Source organism: Rhipicephalus microplus, chromosome 3, assembly GCF_043290135.1.
Source record: "Rhipicephalus microplus isolate Deutch F79 chromosome 3, USDA_Rmic, whole genome shotgun sequence".
NCBI lineage: Eukaryota > Metazoa > Arthropoda > Arachnida > Ixodida > Ixodidae > Rhipicephalus > Rhipicephalus microplus.
In genome coordinates, this window is record NC_134702.1 from 202,055,400 (window position 1) to 202,070,075 (window position 14,676).

The 14,676-nt window shown below is 42.4% G+C and overlaps 1 protein-coding gene across 1 annotated transcript in view; it reads right to left on the bottom strand.

The window, feature by feature from the left end:
- Positions 1–14,676, bottom strand: part of LOC142804098 (signal peptide peptidase-like 3) — a 98,394-nt gene that overhangs the window by 12,190 nt on the left and 71,528 nt on the right. Inside the window, exons 7-9 of the mRNA XM_075890671.1 lie at positions 5,103–5,209; positions 2,711–2,782; positions 1,529–1,617 (exon numbers count right to left, since the gene is read on the bottom strand). Coding sequence (XP_075746786.1) covers positions 1,529–1,617; positions 2,711–2,782; positions 5,103–5,209 — 268 coding nt within the window. The remainder of the gene's footprint in view (positions 1–1,528; positions 1,618–2,710; positions 2,783–5,102; positions 5,210–14,676) is intronic.

Consider the following 14,676-nt stretch of genomic DNA (forward strand, 5'->3'; position numbering starts at 1 on the left):
ACCCCGTAGCAGCTACCACAGGCACCTGCTCGCAATAGCCGTGTCAGGTTGCTTCGAATTTGGCTGCTAAAGGTAACGTTGGCTTTGAAGCAAGCGCTAGAGTGTAGATTAAGTCAATATAACACGAAATATAGATGCTGCGAATGAAAGTATGCACACCACCTGGCCTTAAATGAGAGCTGCCAGATGTTACCGAGCTAACAAGCAAATAATCGTCACAATACAAGAAAAAAAAAGCATGACGTTTGCGAATAAGCCCCCTCCCCTCCCCCGCCTTTAAAAAAAAAGCTGAAGTAGTATAATGAATTTTCTCATTTTTGAAAACAAAAAATGTCACTCAAACATGAAGGGGAAAAAAACCCAAAAGTTATTTTGTATACGTCGCCACTACGAAGAAAAGGCCATATTTATTTATTAACAGCGTGTCCAGGTTAGTCGTCGCTCATTTGAATGCATGTTGCCCAGCGCATAACTAACACTACACTTGTTGATTCCCCCAACGACTTCAAACACATATACTCAAAGGCGTTGACAAATGGACTGGTAGTGAACAAAAGAACACACCATTGGTGAACAGATTATCACTAAAATAACTATATCTGAGAGAAAAATGCAACTAAGTTTTAACAATGTAACAAGCGACAGGAAAATTCTACAAGTGACTTTGTGAGAAAAGGCACCCAAATCTGCTTATTATAGGCAGAACTGGTAACTTGTGGCATTTGAATTTGTGAGTGGTGTACATTTCTTGTGAACCACACTTATTTACACCCAAAAAACGTGACAACAACACCGGCTGAGTAGGATTACTCACACGGCTTGAGGAGAAAAAGAACTGGAGCAGAACTAATATGTCACCATAACCACGTCCGTTATTAGTCTTTGCTAAGCAGCTTTTAAGCTGTACGCTAGAGGCAGCAAAATCTGCAGCCAGGTCCACAGAATTATTTATGAGACAAAAACTTCTTATTCCTTTCTTGTTGAACCCCCATCACAAATCTCTCAGTGGCCTACGCCCAAGTGCATCCGACTTGAGTTACCACTGTCCTAGATAAAGGGGAAGTTGCTTACGGAGCTCGCAGCACTCTGCTATGCAAACCTGCTACAAGTGACATGACCTTACACGCTCCACTTGCGGTTGGCTTCAAGTTATAAAATGCACTCGTGCAACAATTCAAACATTATTGGCACATTATCAGTTTGCAATTACCTAAATTGTCGCAAATTTTCGTGACAGTAATGTTCACCCCTGAATAAATAACCCATTCGACAGGTACGCTTACATATCTGTGTATACTCTCAGGGTACGAAGTAGTACAAAAAGAAAAGCAAGATTTGCAGTTTGAGAAAAAAAGATGTGACAGGTCCTTGCTTTTTTTCAAGCTAAAAGATGTTGTAGCTTTTCACTTTCGTATCACAGTGTTTGGCATGAGAAAAGCTTTCTCTAATGTTGCATCCCTTTTGTAATGAACGAAATCATGCAGTTGGCCCTTTGAAAGCATAACGAGCACAAGTGAAGATAGATCACCTTGGAAAAACCAGCTTTCCAGGAAGCGACAGCTTAGGGGCCTCCCTGACCATGCTGCCTAGGTGGAGTTTTTTTGCAACCAGGCCCACCTACAGAGAAAAACAAAACAAAAACCAAATAGAGCAGTTGCAGTTAGAATAAAAAGTGCTGTACAACGTGGTGTGTTACTTAGAAGCTGAAGTTGTGTTTCATTTGGACAGGAACATAAATCCCTAAGAAAATGATTAGAGCAATGCACGCTTCACCGTTATAGTAGAATTCAGCACAAAAAAACTGGGATGAATAAGGAACCACACGAACATAGCGAACTTGCGCTGCGTTCGTGAAGTTTTCCTTTTTGTGCTAATTTCTACTATGATGCTGAACCAACTTGCCCAACAAGCAACACTTCTGAACTTCACCTTTAAATGTTGAATGTGATGGTGATATTTGCTTGCACCCACGCACGCATGCACGCACGTGTGCACACACACACACACACACACACACACACACACACACACACACACACAAACACAAACACACGCACGCATGCACACGCGCTTTTTTAATTGGTAGATTGCCTTCACTTGTCAGTGGAGACCTGAACGGTGCCCCAAGAAGAGCCTAAGTGGGAACAACCTGTCGCTCCCATCATTATTTGCATCTACCTTAAATATTCGCTCACGACCAACACTGCTTTCTCACTCGCAACAAAAAAAAAAAAAAAACATCACTGCCAACACCACACACACTAAAATTTCTGCAAAACGAGCACTTCAACAAAATCGCATTATCGGCAAACTTCAGACAATGTTGCCTTAAAAAGTGATGGCAACCATTTCTTTATCAGAGCTTTTACCATCCTTTGTGCCTGGACATAGGCAGAGCGAGCGATGTGTAACTAAATGAAGATAAAGTCGGCTTTTAAAATTTATTTCGGGGAAACATTGTTCTTCTACCGGGGTGAAATTTGTGGCAATCCTGATTTTTTTATTTGGGCCTCCATTATAAAGACGGTGCGAGCAATATTGTTTATGTTTGCGAGCCATTGATATCACACACACATGCACAAAGAGAGAGAGTGTAAAAGTGGGAAGAGGAGGGCAAAAGAAAGGTGTCGACTACTGAAGAGAAGCAAAATTGAAGAAGACTGCATAACTTGAAGAAAACATGAGAAAAAAGGAAAAGGGGGACACTCACCGGATTGTCTGCTGGCCGTGTGGCCACTTTGACCATGACATTGGCATTGAAGATGTATGAGGAGAAAAACACCTGCACGGAAAAAACAAGGCAGAACATGTGTTACTGCTTGAGAGAGCATGTGATTTTGAAAGAACACAAGGCAGGTTACAATCGGTACAAACTCTTATCGAAACCAGCCATGTCCAGGCAAAATTTTTTTTTTTATGGCCTCATCTGGTGAGAAAACACGCTGCAACCAGCAATTCTTGCGGCAGCTCATGAATGTGACTGATAAACTACTATAATTTAGGACACCCTAGTTGCAAGCAGAGTCCGAGACTGCCAGAATACACTTCCCAGACTGTTTCCAGTATTTTGTTATGTTTCCAGGCAATGTCTTGGAATGACAGTAAGCTGTATGACACGGAAAAGATCCATGGTATGTCAGGCAGGATTGCATGAGAAAAAAGAAGTCTGCAGTACTGGGATCTTATACCCGTGCCACAAGGACGTTTGGAAGGTCTTCTAAATAATAGTCTGTAGACTAAATGGTACCGTGCAAGCTGTTACGTGGGACATTTTGAAGAGTCAATGGAGCACCCTCAACACCATCAAAACTTCAACAGCCAATGAGCAAGGGAAGCAGAAACAATACGATGTGCCCCTTTGTTCACTGGGTACTCATACTCACGATGAAAAAACAATATCTAACGAGTACGCTTAAATAGCAGCACATTTGAGCATTATGAATTGTTGAATTTAATCATTTTTGCAACTTGAATTGTGCAAGCTGCGCATACTATTGAAAACAGTGACGTGCTTGTCTTACATTATATCATTGTCGTTGCGTCTCACTGCTCGACAACTTTATGGGGGCTTGCAACACTTTTTGAGCATGGTCAGAAAACACTGCCGATCGGTAGTCGAAGACCTTGAGAACACGAGCGCCAAATATTATAGTGCAGCACGCGGCCTGGAATTCACAATAGATTCTCAAAGTCAGCTAAAAATTGCTTTCTATTCTCTCGACAAATGACGCTACAAGCTCAAAGATCACTAGTCAGCCATTCATTGATTTGAGAATGGCGCTTGTTCGCTACCAGGCCTGCACGCGCGATCACACTGAAAAGCCGCGCATTTAAACTTAAAAAAAAGAAAAAGTTAAGGTCCCGGGGCACTCATGGCGTATTTTCTTTCCCTGTGTCATTCCTCCCTGCTTAGCTACCCAGCGCTTTCATCAGGACTAGAGAAGAGAGAATGTGATTGCAGCATGAAACAAATCTTTGTAAGTCTGCTCATACTAGATAGATTCTAAAATGTTTGCAGCAGTAAATTCGTGAGGAAATAAGCTTCTTCAGTGAATCCATTCCATGGCTATTATAAAAAGTGTTGCAGGGCCCCTTTAAAACAATATATATTTATAATTACCATAAAAAATTCTGTGCATTACTAAACAAAATAAGGGAATATTTGTGCTCTTAAGTGGACTTACAATATTTAAGAGGACCCAGCAATAATTTTCTGAGTGGCTGGGTCCTTTTTAATAGTTTCATAAAAAAGCTTATTGCCTCACGAATAGACAGCGGTAAAACCTTTCAGAATCGGTCAAGTACAACTTGCTGCATGCTTTAAGCACTTTCTCTTTCACTTCGTATCAAAGAGCGTGCTAAAAGCTACGCAGGTGAGGGGGTAGATGACAGGAAGCAAGATTACTCTCCCCTTCATAAGCGCACGTCTCGACCTTGATCATTTTCACTTTTTCTTCGAATGAGCAGCTTATTTTATATGCGATCATGCACGCCGACACGTGACGGCATTCTGTGGCAGCCATGCTAACTAGGCAACTCATACTGCTCAAATCAACCAAAGGTCATAAACATTGGGTATATGGCACAGTAATTAGGGCAATGGCAATGACTGTAGGGATAAACTTTCAAAAATCAGGACATGATTGTAAGAAATGCTGTAGCGGAGGACTTAGAAATTTTGACCACCTGGGGTTCAACTTAATTTAAGATACCGGCCTTGGGCATTTTCACCTTTATTGGAATTGCGGCCGCCATGGCCTGTAGTCAATCCCGCAATCTGCGGGTCAGCAGGCGGGTGTAGTTTGGGTATGCGACATCATTCGTAGAGAGAAGTGGGAGCAACCTGTAGCTGACCTTGAGAATTAACTCTCAAGTTCCAGGCCGTGTATTGCGCTACCACGTTTGGCTTGCGCGTTCCTCTGAGTCTTGACTATTGATTTGCCGCAAAATGTTCAAACTTGTCGAGCTCATCTAAGGGAGGTGAAGGGTTAAGGCAGTTCTTTGAATACAGCAGAGCTCCAACGTGAACATAATGGAGTCAGCGTGCACCGCAATGTAAGGGGACGAAGCGGTGCAATAGTCTGCAATGTGTGCATACTCACCCAGAAGACATCGTATATGAGAAGCCCTGTGAGGAGCAGGGTGGACACCTTGAGGCTGGGAAGTCGCACAAATGCTATGAAGGCCACGCACAGACCCATTCCCATCGCTGCATCATGGAAGTAGAAAGAGAAGGAAAAGGGTGACGAAGAAACAAAAGAGGGCAGTCAGTTCCATGCAGTGGAGGTCAAGGTGTACTCAAAAAACACCACCAAACCAGCGCCACTCGGAAGACTGGGCCCATTTGGCATGTCATTCACGAGTGGTACTGCAAACACACCAAACCTATCTTATGGTTAATGTTATGAACATAAAGTAGTTAACAGCTTACCAGTATAAAGTAAAGTAATATTAAGCAACTAATAAAAATAATTTTAAAAATTTGTACCGCAGAATCACATCAATGAACCAGTTATAACTTGAGGCAGAACCGTTTTGAATGCCACATATGGAAAGAAATTGCGCTGTATACTACAAAAAATTACGTTTTAGTTAGCACATCTTCTGAATGTAACCAAAAAGACTGAAAGCCTCACGAGAGTGCTTATTCTAATGAACCAAAGAGGGTGTTTGAAACAGTTGCTCTTAACGGAAAACAGCATCACAGAAAATCACGGACAGTTTATATTGAAAGCAAGCGCTGTCAGATAAGGTTAGTGAATGTGTATTATAAAAATAAGCAGCGCAAAATCACAAGGACAAAGGGAAAAAATTTTAAAGACACAGGATGACACAGGGCACAGGCCTTGTCTACATGTTTTTGGACTGTTTTATACTTACTCATTTTTCACAATGCAAGAAACCCAACCTGTCCAGCCATACACCTTTTATCGAATCTGCATCTTCATATATCTTCCAAATATCATTTGTATGATGTTCATTCTGTTTATGAAGTAGCGTTCCAGTCAAGTTTCAGATACTATGACTTCGTATAACGATGGGTCATTTCAACATCACCCTGCCTTTCGCCATCCTCCCAAAGTTGTTCCTTACTTTTATAGTCTTAACAAACTTCCCTCTCGAATCCAGTAGGGCATCTTACTGAAACACGTCGTGAAATCTAGATGGCGCATGTTGAAGCATCCTGTGTCACTTTATCTCTGCTTACGTCACCTCCGGTTCAAATGTTTGAACATATTTAGGCCTTCCTACAGCTTTTGCTTGTATTTATGTATAGGAAACATTTGTGAAAATGCCCTCCCCCACCCTTGCCACATTTACAGCGTCTTTCTTTTTTACCTCAAAGTTTAAACCCGGTCCCTCTGTCCCCATTTGCTTTAGGTGGTCATCATTCTCATTCAAGTAGCTTTAAAACGAAGAAGCTAAAGGCAGTTACAGATCATTGCTGTACCCTTCATCAACTGCTACATAGCACCTGCTTCATCTCTCTACTTTCAAAATGCACTACTAGTTAAACAGGTAAAATAAAAAAAAGAACATAGTAGGTTTTACAGCTACTGACGCTAAGCAAAAGTCTAAGGCTTCGAAAATATGCTAAAGCAGATCTCCCAGGTACAAATGCACAAACCCACCTTGCAGCTTCAGAGGCAAAATAATTACTACAGTCGACTCGCGATAATTCAAACTCTGATAATTCATACTTTCAGTTAATTCAAGCAAAATTCAATTTTTCGGTGGGCCTTCTATACTTTCGATGTGTTTAAAAACCTCTTAATTCTAATGCCATCATTTGGTTAATTCATACTTTTTGCAGTTCCATACCAGGAAATATTTGCTGCTTTCCCACTACTATTTAAAAATTTGTGTGCTTATGTAATCCTAGCAGTCTAAAAATGAAAAATAAGCACCTCAGGCCTTCAAGCAAAAAGCCTTTGCTAGTAAACGAATGTTTGAAACGAAGTGCACGCATGATAAACCGTGATGCTTCTCAACTGGTATAAAGAGCTTTGTGCTGAAGGCACATACTTAAATCAAGAAAGCAGTTGGAAATTCACAATTTCTTTAGTCTGATCAGCAGTAAATGGCCAATAAACTTGTGGACCTTACACTTATGCTTTCTGTTCATTGCAAGCAGTTAAGGTTTAAAAATACTTAAAAAATTTCAAATGTGATTAAATCAATGCCTCATGTGTGGTGTAACCTCACTCAGAGTTATCTGAGAACTTCTGATAATTCAAACTTTTTTATAATTAAAACAAAATTCAGAGGTCCCTTTGAGTTTGAATTAATTGGAGTCGACTGTAGGTGTTCTGCTGCTACCACAGTTCAGTAAGCCTTCGAATTTTTAAAAAGCCATGCATAAGCTTTGGCGAGTCCGAAATGCATGGAGCTCCTGCTCATAGTGGTATCGGCTCATGTTGCGGTTAACTCGCATTATTTCCTTAAAACTTTTTCTGCGCTCCAGTTACGTTGCCTTGATTTGCGAAGCACTGCGGAAAAATAAGAGCAGTTATTGTTCATTATAAACATAACAAGAGTGGTAACAGTAACGTCCAAAAGCGGAATTTTACATAGCAAAAGTATCTTTGGAAGAAATGCAAAAACAGTTTACACAGCCACATAGACCATCACCCAGGCGGTAAGGCAGCATGCGCATTTTCCTGTTCTACTGAGATGCAACATTTTGGTACAGTACTAATACCATTCAAAAATGGCACTAAATTTACAGCCACTTATACCTAGCGGAAACACAACATTTTCATATCCATGAAAAGAAGAATGCTATAGAATAAGAGAGATAGAGCTAGCAAGAGTATCTTTTCTAGGGGTGTGTGAACATTCGAAAGTTTTGAATATTCAACGAATATTGCATTTGTAATATTCGTATTCGATTCATAACCACAAATTCTAAAATTTCGAATATTCAAACTAACTCAAATATTTCTCGAATACTCTATGTTCCCGAATGTTCGTTCGCATATGTCACTGTGAAGAACTTATGATCTTGCGCATTTGCGATGAGAGCCTCAGTAGAGCATGCAGTGATTACTACAACTTCAGAGCGCGTGCGGTGATGCCTGTATGGAAATTCAAGGGAGCGTGATGATGGCTATAGATGAATGCGGCAGACCATCATCGCGACAAACCTACCAATTATAAACATCTCAATCAATCTAAATCATGCACTGCCTGCACGCCAGTACGTTTCGCTTAGCAGTTTAGCGCGCACCGTCTGCTGCCGCACCCTTGAGCATAGAACTGCAAGTGCCTATCGCTCGTGGAAACGAAGGCAACTCGCCACTGCGGCATTAGCTCGACAAAACAGCTTTCATACCTATGCAAACGGGGCCTGCCCTGCGATCGAAGTGTACCACTCGATGTGGCCCACAAAGTGGCCGAGGCAACTAACGCAATTGTTCTGGCGAAAGGCCAAGGCACATGATTCTGGCCACCGAAGGATAAGTGCGCGAGGGCGCACAAGCCCCTAACCCCCTTTCCCCGCCCTTATTTGCGGGGCAAAGTGCGCGCGAGAGATAAGCGCGCGTTGGCGCATCGTGACAAGCTGGTGCCGAGCGCGGGTGGCTTTATTTTATTTCTCAAGTTTTCATATGGTATATAGATATGTATATGTTGCATGATGTTGCATGATGGCGATGGTGGCGGAAACGGCGAAAACCAGACGAGACTGTCCATATAATTGCTATCGCAATAAAAATATGTCTACGCAAGGGCAAATGCATACAGGGCGCGGCACTAACGGAGTGAGCTTAGTAGGCGATGCACTGCATGCAACTAGCTATGGGCGCACTCAGCTTGACGTACGATGGTAATGCCTTTCATGTATAGCCACGCCATTTTTCGCTAATGAATCGCCATACAAACGTACGTGCACATGTCGAAGCCTGACGAGTCGTCTGTCAGCTGTGCCACTACTTCAGCATGTATACTCTCTTTATAGTGCCGGAATGATTTCATGGTAGCGAATAGGGCCACGCAAATGAGCTGAACTGCTTTTCCGCGCAATGGCAAACATAGAAAAGGCCATGCACTTTTGGTACCGTTACAATGGCATCATCACAAATAGTTCTCCATTGCTAACGGTGGTGCACGGAAAGTAATGGCCGCATTAAGGCGTAGTTTCATTGGGTTCCCAACAGCGCCTTTGAAAATCCGTCTTACGTGCATTGCGCTCGCGTGGCAACCTCTCCTGCAATCAACCCTCTGTTGCACCGATGTTTGGATCTCGCTCTTTTGCCAACGTCAGTTTACTGCCATCGGCGGCCAGTGTGCCGAAGGAGGTTGCGATGCGACAAAATAGTGCCCTCGCCGCTGGGAGTTGTGGCTCGTTAACAAAAAGGCGTATTTGGGATGTCTTTTTATCACACATCAGTAATCATCTATCTCGCATGCTTACTTCGCATTATGACTGAGCACCTGGTACACCTTGGTCACGATTGCGCTGCTATGAGCGTAACGCAACATTCTTGATCGAAAAATGGCGAGCGTGCAGTCTTCGAGAAAGGCAACCGAAGCAAGCAAGATAACGAGTATTGCTGCAGGTGTAGTTAGAAAACGCTCCAAGTACTCTTATTTCCCTTAATGGTTTGACCCGTAAGAACAGGGGAGAAAATTAAAGAAAAGTATAAAAGCGGCGTCTTCCGAACCAAGATTGATAGTGTGGGAACCTGGATGAACTGTGACCACCTAGGCTGCTTTGATAATTGCTTAGACTTAAGTACACAGGTGTTAACTGTTGCACAATCAAACTAGTGGCTGGCCTCATGCCCACTAGTCATCATGGCAGGTACAAAAGGTTTGTTTAACATGTGGATTGAACCCAAGACATCACAGTCACAAGCTCAACTATTACAGTCTTATACTTTTTGAAAAGCACAGATGGTGACATTTTTTTTTTTGGTATAACTGAATATAATAACAACTGTACTGCTTCCAACATAAATATATGATTGAGTTAGAGATTACTGGTGGAAAAAACTTGTGCCTCTTCATTATTCGATATTCGATTCGTATTCCAAGCTATGTATTCGTATTCGAAAATTTTGATGTTTGCACACCCCTAATATTTTCTATAACATTATTCCTTACTTTTGTCTAATCATACCAATTTTATCATTTGATCTGTAAGCATGTCCTCAACATGAACAAACCAAGCTGGTCGATCAAGAAGACTCTGTAAGCAACTTGTAGTTCCTGACACTGTTCCCAATATACCACATCGTTGCTTTCATTGTATTCATGTCCTAAATATGATAAACATTTTTATTATTTGCCCAGCAATCTGTCATTCCCCTGTTTCATCTAATGCCTGCAGTACTCCTCATCATATTGCAAGCCATGTTCATCCGTTGCCATTGACAAATTTCCTCTACGATGGCATTCCGTCTGTTACTCTAAACTAAATGCTGGTTTTCATTTCCTCTGTGTGTAGCAGCAGAATATCGGTAGACAGAAATTACTTAAGTGTAACTACTGCCTCCAGTTCATTTGATTTTACATTAGATTAGATTTTTACATTAGATTAGATTTTACATTAGATCTTTTCAAGAATGTGAGTAAGCTAGCATTCACGGCAAGACAATACCTATTATATATGCATTAACCAACTTTTATCATTCTCAAAAATTCCTGCCCACCGTTCATGTACCTGAAACTACTAGGCCCATGTATTTACACTTTAAGGAACGTCAACATTCAAGAAACACTCCAGGCATGCTCCCCACCAGCTAACTGCCAACCTTCCAAAACTTCCTGAAAATCTGTTCTAATAACTTGATCAAACATAAAAGAGAAGAAAGACTTTTAAAGCAATTCAGTTTTCATGAAGTCATTCATAAAAAGGCCATTCAATTAGTATATCAATGTGCTTCAGCGACATAGTCTGGTGTAATTCTTGTGAAAAGTTATTCAAAATACAAACCCTCACCGCAGTGTATTCGCGTAAGATAACAAAGGGGACGCGGTTACAAAACCATGTATTGTCATGGTGAACAAATGAAAGGACATAACCAGTTTCATTTGCTCAGGCTATCAAGTAGAGAAAGAATTTTCCTGAATAGAAGATAAGAAAAGCCCACACTACTGTTCCAAATTATGTCGTACTAAAAGTCATGCTTGAAGTCAACAGGCCACAGCACACTCTCCCACTCTACACTTTCTTCACGCCCTTGCCCTTCAGATGTACGCCTTTCAGCTGCGCTTGAGATGTAAGACGTAAACAATTTAGGTGGAGGACTCTTCTTGGCTTGCACGCAAGGAACAATACACCAGATAAAGTAACAAGGACTTGCTTCCGTTGGTTCGCTGACAGATTTGATTTGTGGGGTTTAACGTCCCAAAACCACCATATGATTATGAGAGACGCCGTAGTGGAGGGCTCCGGAAATTTTGACCACCTGGGGTTCTTTAACGTGCACCCAAATCTGAGCACACGGGCCTACGACATTTCCGCCTCCATCGGAAATGTAGCCGCCACAGCCGGGATTTGAACCCACGACCTGCGGGTCAGCAGCAGAGTACCTTAGCCACTAGACCACCGCGTCGGGGGGTTCGCTGACAGCAGCAGTAGAGTTACTGTATATGCTATCTTTAGGTAGAAGAGTTTCGCCAAAGTACGCCATCTTGGGCTCAAATGTCTTGAGAAAAAGCCACTCAACACCAGCGCAGGAGCAGCACTCGCGCTTCAGAGTACTAGCGCCGGTTTCTTTCTATATTTTATAAATGTATGAGCAAAACTCGGTTGCTCCAGTCAGCAAACAAAGTGCGTCAGCTCGTCGAAACTATGAGGTATATATTTATAGTTGGTCACACATTAGCTTCATCTTCTTTTCTACTGTTTTTCCCATTTACAGATATCAAATAATTTTTGCACTTTTGATCGTGATCGAGGCAGTTAGGGACAGATTTTCTTCATCGCATTGGACTCATTTGTTAGCTGTGCGAGGAAGCTAGCTATAATTTTCTCGTCTTCAACTGAATTGAGCTGGGTAGCGATGGAGAGTGGCCGTGCGATGCCCATGTTATTCACGGCTCTCGTGTTACGCTTGTATTACAATTGGGGCTTATGACAGCTGATCTGCGTCATTGTTCAAGCCCTGTCGCGTCCAACACTCCTTTCGCTTAAGGTTTAAAGCTGCATTAAATCCCTGCGCTAGCTTCAACACCTTGCCGATTCGAATAATTCTAGTTTAACTTTTTCTCCCTTTATTTTCAGTGTTTTACCCGTGAGACCAATGTGGACGTATGCATTGATATGTGGGGTTTAACGTCCCAAAACCACTATATGATTATGAGAGACGCCGTAGTGGAGGGCTCCGGAAATTTAGACCACCTGGGGTTCTTTAACGTGCACCCAAATCTGAGCACGCGGGCCTACAACATTTCCGCCTCCATCGGAAATGCAGCCGCCGCAGCCGGGATTCGAACCCGCGCCCTGCGGGTCAGCAGCCGAGTACCTTAGCCACTAGACCACCGCGGCGGGGCATTGTGGACGTATGCAGCCGACACACACTGACCAACTCTGCATGTATAATGTATTCACTGCATCTGTGGGTAATACAAATCGAACAAGTTTTGCAGTGCTATAGATAGATAAAAAGCAGCCAAGCGTTCTTTCCTTCCTCACTGAACACTGATCTTTCAACAGCAACAACCACTGCTCCTGCGTCTAATCACATGGGCTGTACGTAGCACAACGCAACACAGAATGCACTTTCTACCTCTTTTCTTACAACCAACAGGCTACATGGCTACAGTACAGAAGAATCGCGACGAGAATAACAACAGCTGATGCCAACAATGCTTGATCTCACTGGAATCTGCGAAGCATCATTGACGTCTGTGTTGTGTTGGCGCTCAGCGAATAGAGACGCTGAACTCCCGCAGGCGGAGCTAGTGGTGCATGAAAAACAGCGGCACAATTCTGCTACCTAAAGGTAGCATATACAGTAACTCTAGGCAGCAGGTATTTACCGGCAGGAAGATGCAACTCAAAAACAAAAAATGCTTTCTGCACCGTTGCTATAACAACTGACATGGTTGGAGGCAACAGCAGCGTCCACCGCATGCCCCGCTTTTCGCCCCCGAAAGACGCAGAATGCATTTATACCATTGGTCGCTGGCGTGTCATAACCGTGTTCCATAGCGCCAATTGCTATGGAAATGCATTCTTGTCTTGAAGTTGCATCATTTTGCTGACAGGTATCCGCTGCCATCAGCAGTCCAAGTGGTGCTCGGCGTTGTTACTTTATCTGGTCAATCGCGTCTCGCGAGTGACCTCACCGAAAGAGTACATATCTTGCACCATGCACTAGGCTGCCGACAAACTAATTAGACAATCTTGTGCGGTTGAAAAGTGTCGAGCTAATGTACCGCAAAAGCTTCATGACTCTAAGTTGTGCAGGCACGAGAATCCACTCCCGTCACAAAAGTAGGCAGGCGCCACATTCCACACTTGTCCGGCATGCACAGCAAAAAATGCCCGAAGGTACAAAAACGACTGGTTTAGCTTACCGTTGCCCTGTAAAAACAGAAAGAAGCAGGCAGAGACGTCAGTTAAAAGAGGTAGCAAAAGATGTGAAGAACTAATATGAACACGTTGGCAGTGCCCCACTAAGATTTTTCTGGTACTTACTAATGATGAAAACCGAGCAAGAACGAGCGACAGTAAAGAATATTTCTTTGTAAGACTACAAGAAACCAACATGTTTACTCTATCTAAAACTTGCTTATAACGATAAATTGGATGTATAATAGTTCAATGAATGCACAGAGCTTAGGGAATTGCATTTACACACACTGGGAAATGCTCAGTGAGTGTTCTTGTGCATCTATTCTATGGATTTCAAGTGTAAATTTATGGGCTCGCTTTCTTTGTTAGACATAATATTAATGAGAGCCAACAGACAATGATGCCAAGGAAAATATGGGGGATTTATCAGCAGTACTTGGAATCTAAATGTGGAAAAAGAAAAGTAGATGAAAGGATAACTTGCCGCCCGCAGGGACAAAACCTGCGACCTTTGAATAATGAGTCCTGATGCCCTACCGGCGAGCTATCTTTTCGTCCAATTTTCTTTCTCTATATTTGCATTACAACTGCTACTAATATCATCCACTATACTTTCCTTGGCTTTACTGTCTGTTAGTTCTCAATAATATTTTTTCTGTGGCCTTGTATTTTGTGCAGTCAGCAGTTCAAGTTAGTGTGACCACTAAGCAAATGCTTTCATTTTCTTAGAAGAATCATAGCCTCTCTATACATATTATCTTGATAGCGTTTAAAGGGCCACTCACCAGGTTTGACAATTTTGAGCTGACAAGCGCAATGCGTAGACGAGGCGTTCATGATTACGTCTGCCAAAATTTACAACGCTACGCGCCGCGGAAATGGGTAAGATTTCAAGATGAAAGCTGCTCTCCCTCCCCTCTGCCGGCGCACACGTAGAGAATGAGGGCATGACGTAGGCGTAGGAATGGCGCTACGTACATGGCAATGCAGTGACGTTGGCCCTCTACATAGACGACTCTGCTCTGACGTTGTCAACAGTATATCACGTGACATGGCAAAAATGATTTAACACAACATGCGTAGTTTATGTATTTGTTGGTTTAAGAGATGAATAAAACTTGAAATAAATAATTCAACGCAATAAAAAC